We start from the raw sequence: 24,952 nt of genomic DNA on the forward strand, positions 1-24,952 counted from the left end.
TTGTTTCCACAAATAGGCTATTTTAATGAAAAAAACGTTCATCACAAAATGAAAAAAAAACACTTATTTTTAATGACAGCACGTGGAAAGCCTCACTAACACCAACAACTGCTGAATTACAATGAAAACAAAACCAATCTCTGGTGATGCCATAGGGTGCAAGACAAGCTCTTCCTTACACTGGACTTCTTTTCTGTTCTTAAGAGCATTTAAGGTGTATCCATCCGTTCTACTTATAGCTCAGACTTTCCCCACAGCTCGACCCTGGGCTCTCTGGTACTCCTGCTGCAGACTGGACAGGACCTCCCGGTGCTGATCAGACTTCTTCTCCATCTCCTTCAGCAGTGTCTCATACCTTTGACTATAAACAAAAGTTCAGTGAGATGGCAACCAGGGTGGGATCTTTGTTTCATTTAAGTGCAACTTGTTTGGCTCCAAGCAGATTCATCAGTATGTCTTCAAAAATATTGTCAGGCACTAATTGTAATGCTCAGTGTCATAAGTGAGACCCAAACATACCCAATTATCTGAGGGAGAATTTGAAAAATCGTGGACAAACAGGGGTTTTACAGAGAAGTCTCATGTTACAAAAACAGGCATTGTTCCCAATCCTCTTTGCAACATCAGCAGGATATTACATACATATGTATTTTCAGAACTTACATTTCTCCATTGATGTACTCTAGCCTCTTTGCCACTGTTGCCTTGGCTTCATCCAAGTCTTGCTTTACTAAAACTGGGCCAATTAACTTGTAAACTGTGTTCTGGTTTTCCAACATATCCAACTCCTTAAAAGTGTAAAGCATCAGTGAAGCATTAATGGGTATGCAGAATAATGTTCACATGACAAATGCATCTACTACCCACAAAATATCGTGCTCTCACCTCTTTCACAATATTGTTTTCTGTCAGCTGAGCCTCCAGCTTCTGTCTGGCAGACATGCTCTTACTGACATCTGAATAGAAGGAAACGTAGATTAGGGTTAGCAACAATGCATGCTTCTGTTCTAGACATGCAAAGGTTGTTTAGACATCGTTGCAGCATTGTTCATACAACCAGTTGGCTCATTAACATGCTAGCTATCTAGCTATCGATTACTCTGCTGAATCAGCTGGGCGTTGGTTAGCTCGCTAGCAGAATCCACAGCATGAGGACCATGCACTGGTCTGGGCAGCTTGTTAGCTAACCATCCAGTAGCTTGCTACCTTTTTGCATCTGCTGGTATTTTTCTAGCTCCGACTGTAATTTTTTCTGGATTGCCTCTGCCATGTCCACGTGGTGTTAAAAGACTCTTTCAGTAACGTATATGTCCACAACCAAGACAAAGTTATACAAAAATGATTTAGATTAAGTAGTTGCTAACTTAGCGTGTTAGCTCACTCTGTGAAGTGTTAAATTAAATGGACGGAATTACTTCCGAGTCATCCAGCAACCCTCAAAATCCGATGAACGGTGATATCGTCTGAAACTTCTGAAGAATACATTAACAACATTTATGAGTGTCATATATATTTATCTTTTTACAAAATGTCAATATCTACTCAAGATCTGAAAGTTATAATATAATTAATTCGTGTGATCCTCCTGGTTTTATCCAACATTTTGGTAATAATAAATCCGTTTGGAACGAATTTAGTAACGTTTGGAATGTTTTTCTGTTATTGATTAAAGTGTTTTAGAATGTTTTACATTGCTGCCTACGTTTGTTTGCACGATATTTAGTGCTATATATTTAAATACTCGAACTACGCCACCGGAAGTGTGTTTCTTCGCCGCTCTGTCGCTCTCGAATAGTCTGCTGCTTTACCAAGCCTCAGCCTGCATGAAATATTGCTGGAGAGACCACTGAACGACGGCCTACAACTTGAAGGCTGTGCGCCGACATGGGTTTTAAATTAAATGTCAGCAGTGCTCGTCGGGCATCGAGGACAATGTGGCTCCTAAGTCTAGTTTTCTTGTCTGTCTGCATATGTTTTTGCAAAGCAACAGCAGAGGACAGTGCCATGGAAAACATCGTTACAGAAAAGAAGGCTGAAGAAAGCCACAGACAAGATAGCGCAGACCTGCTGATATTTATCATGCTCCTTACCCTAACGATCTTAACTATCTGGTTATTCAAACACCGCCGATTCAGGTTTTTGCACGAAACAGGACTGGCTATGATCTACGGTGAGTGAAACTGTCTGGAGACTGATGATGTCATCTCATTTGTACTCGTCACACTGTATGTTTGCTGTTTTATTCTGGGCAAATGTAAATAAAAAAAATGTTGCATACTCCTTCGTAAAATTGTAGCTCGCTAGACCAATGGCACGACAAGAATGTGATCTGCCAGGAAGTAATTTTCCAGGAATATTGTTGTGTTGTTGTTGACCGACTGTTTTTGGAGACCTCAGATCATTGCTAAATCATAGTTTCTGGCCGATGTTACATAACTCTTTGCATCAGAAATGTCACACGCAAAAGACAATAATAAAACATCTTTAATGCATATTGCAATGGGGACAAATTCTGAGCCAGAGAGTGGGCTTGTCATCCACACCCATTAACCCCCCCCCACACACACACACACAGACACACAAATCTTTCTCTACTTTCTCTGTTTCTCTCTCACCAGGCGTACTGGTCGGAGTGGTCCTGCGTTATGGCATCCACGTGCCCCGTGACATCAGTAACGTCACTCTCAGTTGCCACGTCAACGCCAGCCCTGCCACGCTGCTCATCAACGTCAGTGGCAAGTACTACGAGTACACCCTGAAGGGAGAGATCAATGCCAACGAGGTGGATGAAGTTCAGGACAACGAGATGCTGCGCAAGGTACATTGGGACCCAATCTGTCAAACTGACGGCATTACAATGGCAAAACAGTGTGTTAATACAGTTATTGAGTTTTGGTATAGCTTAGGGTCTACGCATAGGATTAATTGTTCTATACTAAGCCTAACTGGGTGCAAAACAAATGTAATCAGTTCATCTCTGAGTCATAGTGCCATTTAGTCTTTTGGAACTAAATTGCTGGTCACCTGATCAGAGTAAACAAACTTCTCTTTTATGACAATGATCATTTTTGTCCTTGGTCAGCCATTAGAATGATGTTTGTAAATCATTGTTGTGGATTGGGCTGAAAGCCTACTGATCCAGACAGGGCATGCATATGCTGCTCAGTAACTCTCAACTGACTTGAATCATTGTTCCTTCAACCACATGGAAACTGGGTTTGTTGTAAACTTTTCATGCTAGTTTTTCTCTGAAATATGTCTCTAAAGGTATGTTTGCTTGAATTAGCTGTCGTAGGACAGCTGTGTTTATGATGTTTCTGTCTGCTGACACAGGTGACCTTTGATCCAGAGGTGTTCTTCAACATTCTGCTGCCCCCTATCATCTTTCATGCTGGCTACAGCTTAAAACGGGTAAGAGGCTACAATTTCTAGCCCCCCCCCCCCCGGCCCAACGAACCAAAGATGGACCATGCTGTGGTTATGCTGCAGTACCGATGAAATTTTGAGATAGTGATGGATATTATGTGTGATCTTTCTCTCTCTCTCTCTCTCTCTCTCTCTCTCTCTCTCTCTCTCTCTCTCTCTCTCTCTCTCTCTCTCTCTCTCTCTCTCTCTCAGAGACACTTCTTCAGGAACATGGGCTCCATCCTGGCGTATGCCTTCCTGGGAACACTAATATCTTGTTTCGTAATCGGGTAAGCATCCACGGGCTGGACGCATCTCTGCCTGTGTGTGCGTGTGCCACTCGGCTGAGCTGTGGCACATGCAGGAGGGCTGCTGCGGGTGTAATGAGATATGGCCTGTCCTCAGGCTGCTGATGTATGGCTGTGTCACGCTGATGAAGCAGGTGGGTCAGCTGGACGGAGACTTCTTCTTCACTGACTGCCTGTTCTTCGGAGCCATCGTCTCTGCCACTGACCCTGGTAGGAGCTGTGACCTTTGTAGCACACACAGTCATTTCACAGGCAAACAGGTCACCAGTAAGAGACCCAGACAGCTGTATCAGGTGGTGTAGCATCCCGTGATGGGACCGTGGGCTCGGGGGACTGCTTTCTTGCCATGCCGAAACGGTTCCAAACTTTAGGTGTTCTGAGAAGAAATGGCTGATTTACGTTCACAAAGGGGGTGCGCTGTGTACTATGTGCTAGTCTGAGGTCCACTGTGCCCTTTGTCCCTGCAGTCACTGTGCTGGCCATCTTCAACGAGCTGCACGTGGATGTGGATCTGTACGCCCTGCTATTTGGGGAGAGCGTTCTCAATGATGCAGTGGCCGTGGTGCTGTCCTCGTGAGTCCTCAGCCTCACCTGTCTGTCTGTCCGTCTGTCCGTCTGTCCGTCTGTCTTCTGAACACTCTCATTGTAAAGCCTTGTTGTCCATAGTGTGGTGTTTGTAAGCAACACACACAAACAATATTAGTCTGTGGTATTGACTGTGTGATAATGTATTACTAAACAATGACTTTTCCATTAACAGTGTGATATGGAATGTGTGAGACCCCTAACAGTTCGTCTCTCCTCCCTCTGGAACTCTGTGATTGTTTTCAGAATAATATTTTATTACGGTCGTCACAGTGCATGGGGACAACACCCCACTGGAAGAACCAATCAGTCTGTAGAGGTCGTGGTGGAGACTTGGGACACGCCCATAAACGGGTGTGATAGCTCAGATTGGACATTTTGCGGTGGCTTGAGTTGATACAGCAAATGACCAGACACCTTACCCTTTAAACATCAAAGAAGATACATTTGAAGAGTCAAAGTCTCGCAATATGTCTATAGGCAGTCTAACATGTCTCCAATATGATCCCACTGAAAAGGCAAATGGGTTTCTTAAAGTGCACCAACAGTCTGACATGGTGCTACCGGGGATGGTGGAGGTCTGGTGATTTGTTGTTCGCGTGATAGGAGTGGGGATGTGTGTGTGTGTGTGCGTGCGGGGGGAAGGGGTCTCTGTCCCCAGCTAGCATGATCCTCTCTTGCTGCCCGTGACTCCCAGCTCCAGTCCTCTCTAGTTCAGCTTCAGTCTGCTTCTACTCCCAGCCTTGAGGCCAAGCGCCCCAGCCTTGTAATCTCCTTTACAAGAGGGAGGCTGTTAGAAAAAATATCCACAAGCTTAACGTCACATATTCTCTTATTTTACACATGGAGACCTACAAGGCTTTCCTTCGCAGCCATTTTGATAGATTGAGCTGGAATTAGGCATAGGGATTCCTTAGTTATCTAACGTTACGGATTCAAAGCGTCAGCTGGTCATGCATGTTTGGTTTCTCAATTCCCATACATGTTATTGTCATTAATCAGCGGCCCCCGTTCTAGTGAAAGGAAATGACCATACTCCCCTATGCAAGGGCAGATAAGGTGTAGTCTAGACTATACACCCTTCTGTTTATGTAATCCATATGCATGGTAACTAATAACACTCACATATTCCACATTCAAATGTTAGACAAATAGTAAAGTATCATATCAGATATTTCAATATTGTTTGTCAGTTGGGAGAGACAACCCCTCCAGTAGTTCTTTCCCTAATGGAGCCACCTGCACTTGAATCATATTTCTGATGTGAACATACTCCGACACATCATCTATGTGAGCAGCTATGTGTTTTCATCATGTGTTGCCAGCCTGATTTAATTGTCCTTCTAATACAGTGCCAATGCATTGTCATATAAATTGACCATTTCTGTTGTGTGTGTGTGTCCCAGGTCCATCGTAGCGTACCAGCCTCAGGGGGACAACAGCCACACCTTCGAGGTCACGGCTGTGCTCAAGTCCTTTGGCGTCTTTCTGGGGGTCTTCAGTGGATCTTTCGCTCTGGGAGTGGCCACAGGCATCGTCACCGCCCTCATATCCTTCCTCGAGTGTCACAATGTTTTGATTCCATTTCTGGGAACAGGAATACCTCACCAGCTAGTGCTGTCAGCATGTTCACATTGAGCTTTAGTCTCTTAGTATTACCTTTAAGGAAGTGCACTGTCAAGTCGAGTCATTTTTATTTATAGAGCACATTTAAAAACAGCCAATGCCGACCAAAGTGCTGTACAAAATCATCAAATAGGGCAAAACAACAATGAATAAGAACAACAGACAAACATCAAAATTACAGTAATCACGTGTGACCCTAAACTGACTCGAAAGCCAAAGAATAAAACCATATTTGAAGTCTCTCATACCTACCTGTCTTAGTAGGTAGGGTCCAGGAAGGGCGGTGTAGTAGAGCTGGTTGACGTCCTGTGTTGTTCTTAACCGTGCTCACGTCACCAAGTTCACCAAGCTGAGGGACTTCCAGCTGCTGGAGACGGCTCTCTTCTTCCTCATGTCCTGGAGCACCTTCCTACTGGCAGAGGCCTGCGGCTTCACAGGTGCAGTCCTCATCAACACACACACCAACACACACACATTGTGTTTAGGCTCGAGCACACTCGTAACACACAGGCACACACTGTATTTAGACATGCTAACCATCGCGCACACGCACGTATCCAGACACACATACACAGCTACATTCATGTGCAGCTTGTCGGACCTGAACCACCGTGTGTGTGTGTCCTCCTGTCTCCAGGCGTGGTTGCCGTGCTGTTCTGTGGTATCACTCAGGCCCACTACACCTTCAACAACCTTTCTCCTGAGTCCCAGGACAGAACCAAACAGGTCAGACCACAGAAAAAGTTTGCTTTTTAATGTATTTTATTAATATATATTTTATTTATGTATTATTATTGTTCAATGCATATTAGTGGACCTGAAACCAACCATCTAGCTACTATTTCCATGGAGTTGTTAAGGGGAATTGAATCAGTACACTTGTTGCTTTTGTGCCTGGTAGTTGTTTGAACTGCTGAACTTCTTGGCGGAGAACTTCATCTTCTCCTACATGGGCCTGGCGCTCTTCACCTTCCAGAACCACATCTTCAACCCCAGCTTCATCGTGGGGGCCTTTGTATCCTATCAGAAATTGAAAGGTTTCTCGATGATTGGTCTACCCAGGACTGTGGTGTATAATCATTTCCAAGCCAACTTGTACTTGTATTTGAATCTATCAAAAACACATTTTGCTACAGACTTAATGGAAAGTTAAAAAGTAAGTCTGAGTATTAAGTATGGTAGGTTACAAGAGGTTGTTTTAGGACCCATCTCTGTTAGGCCCCTTTCCTTGACCTGTTCCCCCTCCAGCTGGCTGTGTTCCTGGGCAGGGCCGCCAACATCTACCCCCTCTCCTTCCTCCTCAATCTGGGGAGACGCAACAAGATCAGATCCAACTTCCAGCACATGATGATGTTTGCTGGTACGATGGGTTACCACAGACATGCCTTCGCAACCCACACATTCCTCTGTGGATGAGGGTTCTCACTGTTATCTGTGTTTAAGAGCTTTTTGTTTTGTTCTTGTAAGTGGTTTACCCTCTCGTCTTCTTTGAGGCCTGGGGTTGACTGTGTGACTGAACATCCATGCTATCTATCTAAATGGACCATGGATGAGACACACCGATGCAGACATCGATTTTGTTAACTGTGAATCACACACTCGTCTGACCGTAGCGTCTTTCCTGTGCAGGGTTGCGCGGGGCGATGACCTTCGCCCTGTCCATACGAGACACGGCCACATATGCCAGGAAGATGATGTTCAGCACCACCCTGCTGGTAGTGTTCTTCACTGTGTGGGTCTGCGGGGGGGGCACCACCCAGATGCTCTCCTGCCAGCGCATACGGTATGCCAGGGGGCCACGGCCAGGGGGCCACAGACAGGGGGCCACAGACAGGGGGCCACAGACAGGGGGCCACGGACAGGGGGCCACGGACAGGGGGGGCAGGGGGCCACGGCCAGGGGACCAGGGGGGGCAGGATAGATGTGTTCGGGAGATCTGATGCCTTTTAGATATGAGTATGTTCTTTTGTAAATGTATGTTTATTCTAATCAAAGTTCTTGTATTATTTTTCTGTGTCTTTACAGTGTGGGAGTGGACTCAGACCAAGATAATTCTGTAAGTTTTGCAACATGTTTATTATGAGTACTGTGTAATGATAGATCCAGCCGTGTTGTAATTGAAGCTGTGAGTGTGTGTTCATGTGTGTGTTTGTGTGTGTGTGTTTGTATGTCAGCAGATGAGCCTTTCAGAGGGTTCAGAAAGAAGAAGCACCAAGCATGAAAGCGCCTGGCTCTTCAGGATCTGGTACAACTTTGACCACAAGTATCCTTTTAGTGTACTGACCAGCATTTAACAGCACGAGTGCAATGTACCCAAAAGTTCCCCACTGCCGATAAAAACAGTTTTTCATATGTATGAGTCATATAGTGTGTATGTATGTATGTGTATATATATGTATTACTGATATTCAAACAAATCAAACACTTGTGCAGCAGTAACATACACAACATGTTGTACGACTGTGAATCTCTAAACTTGTGAGCAGGTGAGTCCTTGACTCAACCCTCTCCAGCTACCTGAAGCCCATCCTGACCCACAGCGGCCCCCCCCTGACCACCACCCTGCCTGCCTGCTGTGGGCCCCTGGCCCGCTGCCTCACCAGCCCACAGGCCTACGAGGTCAGCTCCGCATGAGACTGATAGCCTGCATGGTCCTCCTATGACTTCATTGTACTGTGCATACAAATAGGAGATGATGATGTACTGACACGTACACAGCACTGATTATTGAGTATAAAGGAACTCTTTAAGGTGTTTTTACGGGTGGGGAGAGAGAGGGAGACGTATAACTCGCTCCTTGTTTTTGACCTGAGTGGGATATCTCACTTCATCCCTCTCCCCCCCAGAACGAGGGCCAGCTCAAGGACGACGACTCGGACCTCATCCTGACGGACGGCGACATCAACCTGACCTACGGCGACATCACGGTGAGCACGGACGGCAGCGGCGTCCACACCAGCGGCGGACCGGCGGCCATGACCTCGGAGGAGCTGGACCGGGAGCTGACCTGTGGGGATCACGAACTGGTGATGCGGGGCACGCGCCTCGTCCTGCCCATGGACGACTCCGAACCCCCCTTTACGGACCCCCACCACCTGCACATGTGAGGCGGTCCCACAGCCCCGACCACTCCACTCCTTAACCGCCCACTGACAAGACAGAGAAAAAGACGGGTTCAATCTCTCTCTCTGTCACTCTTTCTCGCCATCCTATTCCGTACCGTTGCCTCATCTTTCTTTAACTCTTTTCTCACTCGTTCCTTTCCACTGTCTCCTCGTTCTTGAAGTGGCTAATCACTGTCTCTACCTCATCCCTGTCGGCTTGCCGTGTCTGGCATCACTGTCATATACACTGTTATTTAAGTGTTTTTGCATTCCAGTTGACAGTGAATGTGTTTGTTTGGCTTACGACATTACCACAAGGCAATCACCGTATAAGAGAAGGTCTATCAGCATGCATTAGTCTACTAATTGAAATGACAGTACAGCAGTTAGCCTAGACCAACCTATTTGTCTGCGTATATCACAGTGTAGTATACAGTTAACAGATGCATGCTAAGTTGTGAATCTTTTTTAATCTGTCTGCGGGTGGCAAAACGTTTTTTTTTTTGGAGTGTGTAGCTTTGTGGTTGGGTGTGACCCTGAATGTTGCTGCCTTCTCAGATGTGACAGTGTGAACAGATATTTGTCGACCTTGGTGTTCCGCGTTGCTGTGAATTCGGTTACAATCAAGTGCCTATCTTATTTGTTTTAAGTACACTCCATGGTCCACCAGGTGGTGACAGTGTGAGTTTGAACTATTTTGTCTGTAGAAAATAGAATCGTGACAATATATTGCCACTCGGCCCATTTGACTCGGCACAAGTCTTGGATCTCTACCAGTGACCTCTGACTGTGACCTTGGAGAGGGTTTTACACCTTACTATATAAGCCGATGGGACTCACAGTAGACAGAAAGGGCTGTTCTGAACCAGAGGTCTGACTCGGCGATGAAAGCTAGTGCCATTTTTTCCTGCATTGATCTTTTGTGAAATTCAAATGCAGTCCACCTCTATTTTGTATCCTTTTTGCAACATTAGCATGAAGCACTTTTGCTACATATTCGTGTAACTTGTCACCATCTTTACATATAAAGAACCTGAAGGCTCAAAGGTTTATTGACTTTAATGTCAGTTTGAAATGTTTTAAGAGACTAATATTGATATGATCTTAATCCTTTGCTGTGGGTCAGGATCAATTAGAGTGTTGTTAATTTAGTGGACTGGTGTAAGTATCTCCACCACAATATACTGAAGATGTGCTGCCTCATGTAAATATGATAAGAAGACAGACATGTATAATAGATTAGTGTACAGTATGGTGCTTGGTACTGTGTTGTGAAGGGATCGCGAATCAAACATTTGATACTGAGAGATTATAAAAGAATATGTGGGAAAATCATTTTGGAGTTCATTGACATGATTGTTGAACAAGTGCTTTGTTATATATGCTAAAAATCATTCCAGTGACAAAGTCATGTTCCTGATGAGGATGTGGAGAGATTAGGGACCTGAAGATGACAGCCGGTTGCACACAATGAAAGTCTATCCCTGCTTGTGTTATACTTCTACTGTACAAAAACCATGTTAGTGTATCCTTTGTACCATGCTCTTGTGTATGCTGGAGGTAGGGGGCGCTAGTGAGCAGAGGCTGTTTTGCCGTCCTGCTGCCCTGTGGCTGGTCCAGGATCAGTGGCAGCTGTTGATGAACTGTGACAGGAAGCGTTGACAGGACGCCACCCTAGCAACGCAGTGTTGATGTGGACGGATGCAGGCCGCATGCCAGACAACAACAGAACAGAGAGAGGGTGAGTGGTAGGCAGGAGGGTGTGTGTGTGTGTGTGTGTGTGTGTGTGTGTGATGGAAGAGGGTACAGGAGCAGGGGTGACAGCAGAGTAGCAGACATGCCCTGGCTGTCCACACAGTTTAATCTCCTGCCATGCAGGAAGTCATTATTGAGCATGTTCTCTCCATATTTATCAGGCATGCCCCTAGACACTACTATGTGCAGGACATTTTCTCTTTTTTCTCGACACCATTTAAAGTTTTGTTTAAGTAGAAGGGAAATTGAGAGAATAAAATCAAGGATAAAAAAATTAAAAAAACACTTGCACTATGGTATTGAGAATAGTTTGTTTGATTTTAGCTTTTCATTGTCTTGCAAGTTTTTGTTAGCTGCTTTTGAATGGTCACATGTTTGAAGAACAAAGAACATTTAGAGGGAATTTGGATCACTCGGATCATTCTGATCAGTCTGATCAGTCCAGTAAAGGATGGGTTTGTGGAGCTTTTTTAGTTATTGATCTGCTGTCGTTTCCCTCCGGGTGTGGTGGCTTCATCTTCTGAGGTGATCGGACGTATGGAAGAACACCCCTTGATCAGAAGTGAAACTCTAAAAAATGTGTGTGCATTGATTTAACATTTGTGCGGGTCATTCTGATGTTACTGAGCGTATGTTTGATACCAAAAGAAGCCCATGTTTCCATAGTAGTTCCATGGCATAGACCAAGCATGATCCGCCTAATTCATTTTCCATACCTTTGATCTAAGACCCGGTCTTGTAACTAAAACCAGTTGAGTTACTATTATTCTATGACTGACACAGCAAAAGACCTATATACATACACACATGAAGCCTGTACTGGTCTGACAGTATATGTCCAATTTCTGTATTTTTGAATGTTAACTTGTAATTGGCTTAATCATTGGACTCTAATCTGAAGTATCTGACCAAAGGAGCTTCTTGTGCTCTGTTTCAGACTGTGTTCCGTGTTTATAATGACTAATAGCTGTGTGTGTGTGTGTGTGATTGTGTGCACGCATGTGTTTGTTTGCGTGTGTGCATGTGTGCCTGCATGCGAGTGTGTTTGTGTGGTGGCTTGTGCCTGCGAGTGTATGTGTGTGTGTGTGTGTGTGTGTGTGGGTGTGTGTCTGTCTTTGACACTGTGCTGCCTCTGTGTTGCAGGTACTGACTGTTTACATCTGTATAAATATCCTCACCTGTTCATGTGCGTGCAATGTTCAATAAACAAAAGCCTGTGCTTTTGATTAAACCCTATTCTGTATCTCCTTATTTCCCCTCCTTATCCTAGCCCTGCACCCTAAAAGCTGTGTGGAGTGCAGACATGAGCATGTTCTGGGTTTAAGAATGAGGCTAATCATCTCCAGAGACTCTCCTCCACGGTCCGTCCCTGTAGGTTTGGCTTGGAATGGGACAGGAAATCCTCCTAAGTCATTCCTGTCATTCATCCACCAGCTCTGGCCTCTGTTCCTGGTGCTGGACCACATTCCCCGTAGGTGGACAGCTCTTCAAAACTCCACTCTTCACCTCTCCTCTCCACATCCCTTCTTGGAGATATTTCCATCTTTTCCTTAAGCACACGGGCCAAGGTGGGATTTCAGCTTTCTCCGGGAGTTCCAGTAGGTCAGCCTGGTTTGTAAAAGGTTTCTCTGAACCTGGTATTGAGTGGATATATCTCATTCATCTTGCGAGGGAGTGTGAGTGCTATGGATGGGACGCAGCTTTCTCTGCAGCGAGAAGTGTGTGAGAAGTGCTTTCTCCCTCCAACACATTTCCTTGGAGCAGATAGGAGATACTGCTGTCCTAATATGGGCACGACTTTCTTGAAGAATGCCTGTTTTGTGAAGGTACAGTCCTGAGTGGTAATATCATCTTTAAAGGGGGACTATCTTCCTCTTTCTCCCTGCTTCGTTCTGCTGTCTCACTCTCTGTCTCATTCCTCCTCTCACAACTTTACCATTGGGCAGAGGCCCCTTTGCATTTGACTTGAAGTGGAGTTTCTGTGTGTGGGATAGCATGTGCAGTGACTTAGCAACCTCTCAGCACCTTTTCCACATCTCACCTCCCAAGGGGGATGGCACAACAGCCCCCTCTTTAAACCTGGCCTTTATCTATCACTCAAGCAAGATTTGTGGAGTTACTTGGCAGGGCCAACGGGAAGAGCTGCTGTTGACCCTTAGTGATCTGTTCTCTTTCCATTGTTCCTCACTAGAACACCCATTCATTGTTAGTCTTAGAATTCAGCAATTAATGACTTGAGGCCAGATAATTGTCTCCTCGTTGTCAACAAAGGTGTTTTTACTCCTGAAGCATGAGTCATGGTTGGCTATGACAATTAAGCAGTATGTGTTGACAGTAACTCACTGTGTTACACAGGTATTGTTTATAACAAATTTCGATTGTAATCTTCTGTAAGGCAGAGGAGAGAATTCATGCCCTAATGGACCACATGTTTGGTTCAGCTGACACCTCTCTCTTTTTTCTCACTCTGTCTCCCTCTCTCCCACTCTCTCCGTTAGATGACAGGAACCAGATCTCTGTGCTCTCCCTCCTCCGCCTGTGCCAGAGTGGCGCACCAGTTCTGTATTAATACACATATTTCTACCCTGATGTTGGAGAGACTCAGACACCTATAAAACATTGCAGACACCGAGACACGACCAGTTCTGAGTTCTCTGAACGCAAACCAAAATGTCTGCTTTTCCACTTGCCTGGGTGAAGGGGTCGACCACCACCTGTGACCCCTAAACCTCCAGAGAGTGAGATTTGTATGATTTAAATTTTGGATTCTTGAAGTGTTGTGGAATGTTGTAGAGAAACATGTAGCTGGCATTAAACTCATGATTTGTTAGTGGTGTTGGGAGACTTCACCAATCTGCCTACCTTGCCAATGAAAGTGTATACTCTTTAAAACGAGGTATTTACATTGAGTCTGTGTCATTTTGGACCGCCACCGTAACTATTTTAAAGGGGGGATAGTTCCAGTCAGACAGGCGCAGTTCTCTGTCATACCTCCTAGGGGCCCTTGAGACGGCTAATCCTTCACAAGCTAAAACATCCCTGCTTGGACCCACTCAAACACAATAACAGGATTTATAAGTCATGGAAATCCTTGCATGGTCGACACCATTAAGAATCGATGCATTCCACTGAAAACATGTTTTATAAATTTGGTTTCTGCTACATCGGTACATTTACCATGGCTATTCTTTTTCAGTTGTTTATGCTTGAAGAAAGGTTTCTGGTGTATTTACTTTCGGCTCAGAGTGACTCATCTTGCTGTAAGCTTTCTTTGTAGAAGATGTGCATTACCAAAGAAGGAGATGAAGGAACACCAACAACCTAAGATGATACAAAAAGCATACAACACTCAGTCTGTGAAACGGTTACCTTTTTTGCATGAGTATGACAAAAAATACAAATAATGTAAAGAAGATTTGCATATCATATAAAAGCTTGAACGTTTGCTCTTTGTTATGCATGACTGCAACTTTACTGAAAACGTATAGCGTTTTGCGTATTTCTTCCATTACCAGTGTATAGCCAACGAGAACTTTATAGCGACAGCTTGTAAATTCCTGGCTGAGGTCATTGTTGATATTCGTAGAGAGGTTTGGATCATATCCTGCAGGTTTTTTTCGCTGCTCCCTCTTGCATTTAAAGACCGTCAGCGCCGTAGCCACTCAGCCAAAACAGTTTGACGCACAAGTGCTGAGAGAAAGGAGCGCACCTTTAAGCTCGTGGAAAGGTGAGTCTATACCTATCTGCAATTTCCATTTAACCATAAATAATCCACCGTCTCAACTTAAGCTAAACTTTTTTCTATGTGGCCATTAAGTTCTAAAAGGTGGACAAAACAAAGATCGTTAAATAGTATCTCTAAACACTTAGAAACTAAAGATGCATGTTCGGTTAGACGTTTTAGACATGAACCAATTATATGAAACTATTGCGCTCAAAGTTGTTGGCAAGTGGACTGATATCGATGTCACTGGAATTTGTATTGACTGTGGTGAGTGACTTCCTAAACCGTCACATTTTTGCTCCCTTTACTTGTTTTCTTTTTTCCTCTCGAAATGTTTTCTATCCACTTGTAAAATAAAATGAAACCTTCTTTTAAATGACCTTTAATCGAAACGAAATTACGAAAATACTTTTAATCAAGAACATTTTTCGTACTACTACAAACACGCCCAAACACATCTCCTATATTTCATGTAGTTTCACCTAGTCAAGAAAAGACAACTACCGTGATTGATTGAGATTGCCCAATACAATGTTGTTCTAGGCCCTAAACACTTAAGAAACACAAAAGCTTGCCCTTACCACTGGTCTGGACCGCTTCCAGACCCCATGAATGATGTCACCTCTTCTCTGCAGCTTTTTGACACCTGGGCCCTAAATGGAGTCTGGGATTCCTTCTCAATGGCCCAATGACATCATCATTTTAAGCAATATTAAGTGGTAAACCTTTAACCACTTTAGTATGTGGTCTGGTTTCAGTGCCCACTTTTCCTTATAACTTTTTTGTTGCTTATTTTTTCATCCATCCAGTTCAAACTGGAAACCAAAATGTATTGCTTTGTGTTCTTCTGTGTCCTTGTCACTATCCTGTGTTGTAAGATAAGCTTGGTGGGCATGGTTACTGCAGGGGCCTGTTCCCTGTGTTGTCCCATATACCAGGCACAGTCAGCCTTTGATCCTAGTCCATTGTTTATCCTGGGGAATTAAAGTCACATCTTTTCTGCCTAGAAGCCTTCTTCTTCAATGTTTGTACATTGGAACAAGTCTGTGCCTTAGCGCTCTTACAGTTGTGCCCTACTGTACATCCTTGCTATGTGTGTGTGTTTATGTCAATGAGAATAGCACATGGAACCATGAAGTCACTAGCTCTCCAACTCCCTGCTGTGCAGATCCTAATTAGGCAATGTGCAGTGGCTGTCAGTGTGTGTGGCTTAGACAGAGTGAGCTGCCATCACATTCTGTTCTGCAGAGATAGTCTGTCCTCCAAAACGTTGTCCTCAAGAGTTCTGTTATTATCAGAGAGAGAAAGAGCCATAATATGTCACACGTTTATTTGCGTTAGTGTGTCTGTTTGGAGTGGAGGGTGGGGGGATTGGGGTTCACAGTAAGAGCTCTTATTGCCTTCATTCCTATTTTCTAGAGACATAATGTGTAACTGCTATACAAACAGAACCAGACTCCTCACATCGGTGACTGGGAGTTGGCTGGACGTTTCTTATGCAATTTGACACAGTCATCCACTGGACGATAGGGAGGGGTTGAAGAAGAGGTCAAACAGAGACTCACCCCTTCGGGAGGGAGTGAAGGAGAGAAGAGAAAGAGAGAGGGAAGGTGTTTTAAAAGCCTTTAATCCACTGACTGCCCCTTTAACCGTAACTGGCATCAGACAGTCTCATTGAAGCAGACGTGCAGTGTTTGATTTTTGTAGTGTCGATAGAAGAGTGAGTCATGTGAGAGTTGGGTGGCTGAAGTGTTGTCCGGTCCCAGTCTTTATCTGGGAGTGTCTGTGTGTGATTCAGTGTTGGTGCTTTATGAAATGGCAGAAAGAGTTTTGTGGGGGAAAGCAAACACAAATGGTTGAAAGGCATGTCGTTATGTGTGTGGGAGTCAGATGGCTGAGCGAATAGGGAATCGGGCTATTACTCAGAAGGTTGCTGGTTCGATTCCTGGCTGTGCGAAATGACATTGTGTCCTTGGGCAAGGCACTTCACCCTACTTGCCTCGGGGGGAATGTCCCTGTACTTACTGTGAGTCGCTCTGGGTAAGAGCGTCTGCTAAATGACTAAATGTAAATGCAGTGTGTGTGTGTGTGTGTGTCCAGAGACCGTAACCTTTGTGTACCCTTTGGAGTTCTGTGTGGCTTGACAGATGTTGATTCAATATCCGTATCACGTCCTGTAACTAAGGAAGTTACCGCCATGTAGTCACTGAGCTAACCACCAGGCTGAACTCTGAGCGTCTCTTTCGAAACCACACGTATCTGGCCGCAGTCAACCTCACAACTCCACCCTCACTTCCTTTGTTGCTAGGTGACCTAATGTTGATAGAATCCTGCAGCCCCTGTCACGGCCTGTGTGTGTGAGGGTTTGTGTGTAGAGATTAGGTAGGTCTATTGCTGGCTTGTCCACTGACCAGGAGAGCAGGGGGACTGAGTCACAGCAGAACCTTTAAAGAAATGAATCCATAGATAGACTGGCCTTTTGTTTCTGTCTGGGATAGTCTAGCTATCTGCAAACTCATAAAGTAGTGACTAACTGGCTGGAGATATGAATGCAAAAACATTCAAAAGAAGGGTTTATGAATCTATTGTAGAGTCTAAACGATCACTTTCAGTTAATAGTACAGCCATATAAAACCAGACTAAAACAGGAACCCAGAATGAAAGGCTGTCTAGTTCACATCAGTTGGTGTTGTGGTCAAAAGTGCTGCAGTGCACAATGTAGACACAGGAGGAGGCTTGTTCTGGCTCTAACGACCCTAGAGACCTTCCATCAGTCTGTTCAGGAAGTAGATACCCTCCAGACTTCCTGGTTTTCTAAAGCTATCCCATGTTCACGTACACACTCATACACACTGTCTACCTTGCCTTTCTCACAGTCTTTAGAGAGGTAGATATTTTGGAAACATCTTATTTTTGCAGGACGCCAAGCTCATACATAAAAAACCATGGCTCATACCGTGCATTATATCAATGTGGTTTCTGAGTTTACGGAAGTTTAACATGAACCACATACACTGACTAAGTTTAGTTATATGTCTGGTGAAGTCGTCTTTATGAGATTTTCTCCCATGATATCATAATAACACACCAGAGCTGTGGTCATATTTGGTTTTCATCTCAAAGTAAGCAGAAGACCACACCCAAGAGAATGAGCAAGAAAGAGAGAGAAGGCGAGAGAAGGCGAGAGAGAGAGACGGAGAGAGAGGGAGAGAGAGACGGAGAGACGGAGAGAGACGGAGAGAGAGAGAGAGAGAGAGAGAGAGAGAGAGAGAGAGAGAGAGAGAGAGAGAGAGAGAGAGAGAGAGAGAGAGAGAGAGAGAGAGAGAGAGAGAGAGAGAGAGAGAGGAGAGAAAAAAGAGGGACAAAACAAGAGCAAGAGGATTATTTCACAGTTTGGTATTTCTCAATGATTTGGTAGATTGCTTTAGTCCTAAGGAAAAAGGCATTTCAACACTGATGCTTTTTTCTTAGCTTAACTCGCTTTTTTGCTTTTACCTGGAAAGGTGTCAGTCTGGGTTGTTGTGATGTTCCAGGCTCTGCCAGGGTGGGTGGCCGTGGTTATTTCTGTCCCTCGTAAGGGCAGGGCCGTAGGGACAGACAGGCTGGGGGGCGGGTGCTGTGTTCCAACCCTATTGTCTGCCTAGAGAACACACACTGCCCGCAAATTAGCCTGTCTGATCGCCGTCAAACGCCGCACACACAAAACACACTCATAGAAACACACATACACACCTGTACTTCTGTTGTCACAACTGCATAAACAGACATTCTATATTGATGGTCGTGGCATTCTTGCGGCACTCAGTCTTTGGAACCATTTGACCTCCAGGACTAGGGTACCATGAGTGGCCTACAACAGCTGATGAATGACACAAACCATGGACAGCTTCAATCAACACACCAGCTGCCAGAGGCAGGAAGAGAGGGCGGCTGGAGGGGAGGGGACAGGGTAGAGTCTGAGAGATGCTGTATTGGGGGATGAAAAAAATGAAGAGAAATTAGAGTGAGTACATTAACGGAAACAGAAAATAACTCGAGGGGGCGTAAGTGGTGTGTTTGTCTTTGGCGCTGGCCTGATTATTAATGTTTCTATGTGGATTTGCCGATAAAGGGACCGATTAAACATGTGGACAAGCAGAACTAACACAGCTTTCAGTTTGTAATTGGCTGGATCCAATCTGCTACTGCAGTTTTTATTCAGTACAAACTCACAAAAATATGCAGAAACACTCACATTCACATGCATTCATCTGTGTTCACATCTTTGACCTGTTACATCAGGAGTGTGTCTTTGTTTTTCTGCTTTACAAGATGTGACAGAGTCATCAACCATTGAAAACAATAGACAATATAACTATTTACTTGGGTCATTGACTTTATATTGCTTCTTAATCATCTCATTGGGTTCCTGGCCCAGTAAATGTTCTAGAATTCACCACCCCAGTTCCCATCATTACCAAGTTTTCTTCGGCATCACTCTTTCTCTGTCGTAAAATCTTTCTCTCCTCTGTATGTCTCTCCTCTCTCTCTCTCGCTCTCTCTTTCTTTAACCCTTTTCTAGCTTTACCTCTTTTTATCATCTGTATTTTATGTCCGCTCCAGGCTTCAGACAGGATAGTAGGAGTGTTGACGGGGCAGTGTGTTGCCCAGGAAGCCCCTCATGCTGTGCTCTGCACCCGGATCAGAGCTCCACAACCACCCCACTCCTTTCAAGGAAATAGCTTCTCAGGGCTGCTGGGTCATGAGGGAGAGGAATTCAACATTGAAAAATGAAGTAAATGTACTTTCTTGTGTGTGAGACCGGATGAGCCTCGGCTGGCACCTCACAGATGCATAGTTTTCAGAATACATCATTATTTTATCTGCAGACACACGAGCATGCGCATGGCTGCACACACACACACACACACACACACACACAGGCATATTCACAGCATCTTGAGTAGACCAACAACAAGTTTGTGTGATGATGCAAACCATACAGAAACCGAGGTGTACCCAAGACCTGATTCACATACTGTTTCCATGACGCTCCCCTGCCAGCCTAGTAGTATCCATTCTCTGCTGCATGACTCCTCCCTTGATACTTTGTGTTAATTAGTCTGTGTGGACGTCAACACTGCCTCAACACTAGCAGAACATGACGTTGGGCCAGTGGGCTTATCTTTAGTCCTTAGGGGGTCCTCATTGTAGATCCCTCAAACCCTTTGTAGTACCTCTGATGTCATCGCCATGGAATCAGATCTCTCTTACTATCCTCGCCTAGGTCTGTCACTGACCCCACTACACCCTATTCTGTAGAGGCATGATACCCTTACATGGAGAGGATGCTTCATGGTTGGATTGGGGGGTGGGGTGGGGTTGGATGGGCTGGGCTGGGGGTTGAGGATGGGGGTGGGCAGGGCATGGGTCAGAGGAGGGTATATAGCCCCATACCTTGGTGTGGGGGGGTGTTCCTGTCTCTGGGTCTTCTGTGGATACTACTGTCTCCTTGTTAGTTGGGCTCTGTCTTCTCATCTGTCTTTCTATCTAACTCTCTCTCCATCTCCCGGACTTCACCATGACCTACAGACACTCAGGTAAAGAAGGGGACTGGGGGAGGTGTGGAGGGATGCTGAAATGGTTCTTCCAGGGATGACACTTGGTTAACACAGGATAGTTAGGCTACAGTATCATTTTCACATTGGAGCTGGAGAAGTTGATTTACTAACATCAGTGAGGCTTAAAGTGCATGAGTTGAGGTCCTCTGGCAGTTTGTGCTATGTCAAGGATAGGCTTGGTGAATGCACTTTTGTGGTATTGATGCAGTTTTAAGAGATAGCGTTTGGTTATATAGCTTTTAATCATCACTGAACAACAAGGATTAATTCCATGGTGATTGAATGAGCTCTCTACAGGCATACTATATGTGACAGTGAGCAAGCTGTTTAACAGTGTGTTTGATTGTTCTGTAATATCCTGGAGGTCACAGATGGCCCTAAGACCAGAGCTGTTGATGTTATTGACTCACACCACCTCCCTGTGTTGAGTGGTTCAGCTTTGATGAACCGTAAGAGCATCCATCTACACCAGTGTGTGGCTATCTCTGGCACCACCCTGACTCACCACCCATCCCTCTCACTCTGACCTTTCACTGTGGAGTGCAGTGTTCTCCCCCCAGAGACCCAAGTGGTAAACTCCAACCCCTCCTGAACTTACTGTTGGTGCATACCATGGCTGTTTCCGTGGGGGCAGCTGTTTTATAATCCCCTTCTGAAAGGCTTTGTGCTTAATCACTGGACATTTATATGCTAACAATGGTTCCAGTGGCTCTGACCTCAAAATCTTCCCCAGACCAAGAGTCTACATGTGAGCTCAAGTACTCAGTATGGAATTTGGATCATTTGGATCGTTTATCTGGCTTTTCTCCATTGTGTTAAAATAACATGACACTGACCTTCTGACTAGACCATTGGCCTGCTCTTGCCAATTGGATTCAATTGGATTGGATTCAAGTCCATCCATCCATCTCCACCAGCCTCTGTAGCTAGGAGCACATACCAGAGCCTGAGGCTTCTCCTCAACACACGCACACAGACACACATCATTTACAGAGCTGCAAAACATTCTCATAAATATTTGCTGTGTTCCTATGGTTACCAGAATATAACGTCATTTTGTCAAGGGTATTTCCCCCCTCTACCACTCTCGTGGTTAAAACAGGATTAGAAAGTAGAGATGACAATCCTTTAACATAAATGTCAAAGAAATTACAGGTAAAATGGAATTATAGCCTTGCTTGTGTGCTCTGGATAAGAGCGTCTGCTAAATCACTAAATGTGTGAACTGTTGACTATCCTTTTGACACACTGTGTTGCAGAATTTTGCCTGACTAGTCTTAAATCAGAGTTCAGGTAACAGCTTTACTGAAAGGTCAATCAAGGCAAGAAGCTACATACTCACACACACTCTCTCTCTCTCTCTTGCACCCACACACATTCCCACACACACCCTTACCAAACGCTCGAAAAAGCTGGGAGAGCCTGTACTCTGGTGGTGCCTGTGAATGCTCCCTGCTGCCCGTTGTGATGGGAATGCCGGAATGTTGATGAGAGGAGCGAAGGGACTACTCTGTTTACAAAAACAACCAATGATATCTCGCTAGCTAGACGAGAGACAAAAGGGTTGAGAGAGAGAAAGAGAGGGAGAGAGAGATGGAATGGAGTGAGGGAGTGAGCCAGGCTTTCTAAAAATAAGATGACAAACTTTCCAGCAAAGCCTGATAAAGCAGCAGCCGTGGAGACAGTGGATGACTTCATAGTGAAGCCCTGTTCAGACATCTGTGAGCCACGTTGACCCCCCCCCACGGGGCTCCACACACCTCCCTCAGCGGTCTGGCATGCTGTGGTTAAGCCGTGCTCGGCTGGGCTTGATTAGAGGACACACTGTGGGGGTACATCTTGAACATGCATACCTTCCTGCTGTTCTGTGTTGTTATGGTGGACAGGACAGGGTTGTGTGTGTGTGTGTGTTTATTTGAAATATCTTTAAGGAGCATGTCGTTTACACTGTAGTTTTATTGTATTCACACATGGATGGATGATGATGTCATAGTCAGCTGTGTAAAGTTTGAGGGATTTACTTGTAAGTACTATATCATACTGAGTGTTGAGAGATGTATATCTTACTAAAGTACTAAGATGGTATATTAGCTATGGATTGCATGGTGAGTTCTCTCCAGTGGTAGAGTGGGTCTGGTATGATGTTGATCAAATCTAAATATGGACAACACTGCCCCTCTGTGGTAAATCAGTTCAACATCATAACACAATAATTTAAATCTACTGCCTGGATTTTCATAATTAAGTATTAAATTAAGAAGCCTCCCTTGATGAACAGAAACCATTAAAATGTCCCATCTAGGACTACACTTAACCTGGTCTGTGGAACTAGCCTTGAAAGTCTGTCAGCCATTAAATCTCATCCCTGTGTCATGTTTCTAAAGGGCCGAAGAGCTATCTCACCTCCACAATGACCGAACGCTTCGACTGCTACTATTGCCGTGACAACCTGCAAGGCAAGAAATACGTGAAGAAGGATGAGAAACACGTGTGCACCAAGTGCTTTGACAAACTGTGTGCCAACACCTGCGCCGAGTGTCGCCGTCCCATTGGTGTCGATGCCAAGGTGGGTGTGTGAGACAGAGAGACAGAGAGAGACACAGAGACAGAGAGAGAGAGACACACAGAGAGAGAGAGACACAGAGAGTGAGAGAGAGAGAGAGAGAGAGAGAGAGAGAGAGAGAGAGAGAAACAAAGAGAGAGAGAGAGAGATGCATGTGTTTGTGCACATGCATCTTTCTTAGTTTTTATGGCTCAATAATAGAATCAGCAACCAAGCCCTTGGGCTCTGGTTCAGATGCCCAGATTAAAGCCTGGATTCAATGATTCGTCCCTCCTCCACCATGAGCATCATCACACACGACACTGATCTCCAGTCCCAGATCCTTACGTGTGATGAACACACTATCAATGCTAATGAGGTCTGAGGTGTTTGTTCCGTGTCCATTCTCGTCCTGTGAGAGTGGACATGTGGGCTGCCAGCCCCTTCACAGAGGAGAGCGCTGCTCTCCAACTGACACTCAGTGCCTTCCAAATGGGACAGGCTCAGTTCTCCAACAGAAAACCTGTCAAATGTAAAAATATAAGTGTAAATCCATGAAAAATGACTGAAGAGGGAGAAGGTTGTTTTCGGTATCATGTGATCCTTCCTCCCCCTCTCCTCCTCTCTTTCCTGTCCAGGAACTGCACCATAAGAACCGCTACTGGCACGAGGACTGCTTCCGCTGTGCCAAGTGCTACAAGCCGCTAGCCAGCGAGTCCTTCAGCGCCAGGGACGATGGCAAGATCATGTGTGGCAAGTGCGGCTCTCGCGAGGATGGCAACCGGTGCCAGGGCTGCTACAAGGTGGTCATGCCAGGTCGGTACACCCATGGGTTCTGATACGGCACGCTTCAGTTACATCTGTTATGTACACTGTCAGATGTGTTTTGCATGTTTCCATGTGACAGTAACCAAAGCATGTCTGGAGTGTGGACAATGCATTTTTCTATTATATTCTAGAGTGACTCTGACACGTGTGACTTGCAGGATCAAAGAATGTGGAGTATAAGAACAAGGTGTGGCATGAGGAGTGTTTCACCTGCTATGACTGCAAGAAGCCCATCGGCACTGAGAGCTTCCTGACTAAGGGCGATGACATCTACTGCGCCCCCTGCCACGACAAGAAGTTTGCCAAGAAATGCTTCCATTGCAAGCAGGTAAACACGAGATACCTTCACCCTTAATGATGTCTTTTTGAGCTCCAATAGCGATTCTGATCCACCCCTCCTTCCCTCAGGCCATCACCTCAGGGGGTCTGAGCTACCAGGACCAGCCCTGGCACTCTGAGTGCTTTGTGTGTCGTACCTGCCGTAAGCCCCTGGCCGGGGCACGCTTCACCTCCCACGAGGAGCATGTTTACTGTGTGGACTGCTACAAGACCTCTGTGGCCAAGAAGTGCAATGCCTGCAAGAACCCCATCACAGGTAAGGTAACGCACACATACACACTCGCACACACTCAGATCTTGGACTCATTCCTGGTGTTCACTCACCTCCTCCAGGGTTTGGCCACGGGACCAACGTGGTGAACTATGAGGGTCACTCCTGGCATGAGTACTGCTTCAACTGCAAGAAGTGCTCCCTCTCCCTGGCCAACAAGCGCTTCGTCATCAACGAGGAGGACATCTACTGCCCCGACTGTGCCAAGAAGGTGTGAGCCGCCCAGTGAGGGGCAGGTGCTCCGGTGATCTGTTTAGTGATAGGACAAAACAACTGATGTATACTGGACCAGTATGGGGATTCTGAAAGGAAATAGTTAAAACTGCAGAGCATGAATATGATTTAATGAAGTTTGAATATAAACCTAGGTATCTCTCAGTGTTCAGTTTCAGCGCACGTTGTCGAATACTAACAAACAACTGGTTTGCTTTCGTAGGCTTGCAATGTGACTTACCAAAAAGCTTGGCCAATATTCAGAAACGTGTAGCCATATTAGTAAATGATCTTTTCCATATTTCACTGGAACTGTTATAAGAAAACAAATATGACATTTACTTGTTACAAATGCTTCTTGAATTACATACTATACATGCTTTATCGGATAATGGTGCAGAGATGTGTAAGGTATCTCTTGAAGGGTATTGTAAGGTTTTCATTAGACCCAAAGAGGACTCTGCTTATTCATTCTGCTCATATAGCATTCTGAGGAGGTGTGACCATTTGTAGTAAATGCACAACATGGCCAAATAAAGGCAAATAAAACACTCGACTGATTGCAGTATTGATTATTTAAACAGGCACGTGCTACAATGCAACCAGACTAATAAAAAAAGAGCCTTTTACTTTGCAAAACTTTATTCTTCAA

General features: G+C 45.0%; 3 protein-coding genes across 6 annotated transcripts; 2 read left to right on the forward strand and 1 right to left on the reverse strand.

The window, feature by feature from the left end:
• Positions 1 to 1,420, reverse strand: pfdn6 (prefoldin subunit 6). The gene is made up of 4 exons (XM_047020184.1): positions 1,207 to 1,420; positions 886 to 956; positions 664 to 788; positions 1 to 361 (listed from the first exon to the last, which is right to left on the reverse strand). Exons 1-4 carry the CDS (start codon positions 1,268 to 1,270, stop codon positions 241 to 243), a joined length of 381 nt encoding a protein of 126 aa, XP_046876140.1. The 5' UTR covers positions 1,271 to 1,420; the 3' UTR covers positions 1 to 240.
• A 357-nt stretch (positions 1,421 to 1,777) lies between these two features.
• slc9a6a (solute carrier family 9 member A6a) lies at positions 1,778 to 12,014 on the forward strand. 3 transcript variants are annotated; one of them, XM_047051303.1, is made up of 17 exons: positions 1,778 to 2,170; positions 2,619 to 2,818; positions 3,334 to 3,411; positions 3,619 to 3,695; positions 3,811 to 3,923; positions 4,181 to 4,286; positions 5,705 to 5,846; positions 6,256 to 6,361; positions 6,562 to 6,650; positions 6,826 to 6,939; positions 7,173 to 7,284; positions 7,554 to 7,707; positions 7,950 to 7,980; positions 8,099 to 8,187; positions 8,438 to 8,543; positions 8,771 to 9,079; positions 11,782 to 11,816. In XM_047051303.1, the coding sequence occupies exons 1-16, from the start codon at positions 1,885 to 1,887 to the stop codon at positions 9,029 to 9,031; spliced, it is 2,064 nt and encodes a 687-aa protein (XP_046907259.1). In that variant the 5' UTR covers positions 1,778 to 1,884; the 3' UTR covers positions 9,032 to 9,079; positions 11,782 to 11,816. The 3 variants fall into 3 exon arrangements, with proteins under 3 accessions (XP_046907259.1, XP_046907179.1, XP_046907336.1); XM_047051223.1 differs by having other exon boundaries at positions 8,771 to 12,014; XM_047051380.1 differs by having other exon boundaries at positions 8,102 to 8,187; positions 8,771 to 12,014.
• A 2,390-nt stretch (positions 12,015 to 14,404) lies between these two features.
• On the forward strand, positions 14,405 to 24,357 carry fhl1a (four and a half LIM domains 1a). Of its 2 annotated transcripts, none has more exons than XM_047051543.1 (6): positions 14,405 to 14,510; positions 22,492 to 22,673; positions 23,288 to 23,465; positions 23,636 to 23,805; positions 23,886 to 24,072; positions 24,150 to 24,357. In XM_047051543.1, the coding sequence occupies exons 2-6, from the start codon at positions 22,518 to 22,520 to the stop codon at positions 24,302 to 24,304; spliced, it is 846 nt and encodes a 281-aa protein (XP_046907499.1). In that variant the 5' UTR covers positions 14,405 to 14,510; positions 22,492 to 22,517; the 3' UTR covers positions 24,305 to 24,357. The 2 variants fall into 2 exon arrangements, with proteins under 2 accessions (XP_046907499.1, XP_046907416.1); XM_047051460.1 differs by lacking the exon at positions 14,405 to 14,510 and adding an exon at positions 19,952 to 20,086.
• The last annotated feature ends 595 nt before the right edge of the window (positions 24,358 to 24,952 follow it).

This window comes from Hypomesus transpacificus, chromosome 1, assembly GCF_021917145.1.
Source record: "Hypomesus transpacificus isolate Combined female chromosome 1, fHypTra1, whole genome shotgun sequence".
NCBI classification, from domain to species: Eukaryota; Metazoa; Chordata; class Actinopteri; order Osmeriformes; family Osmeridae; genus Hypomesus; species Hypomesus transpacificus.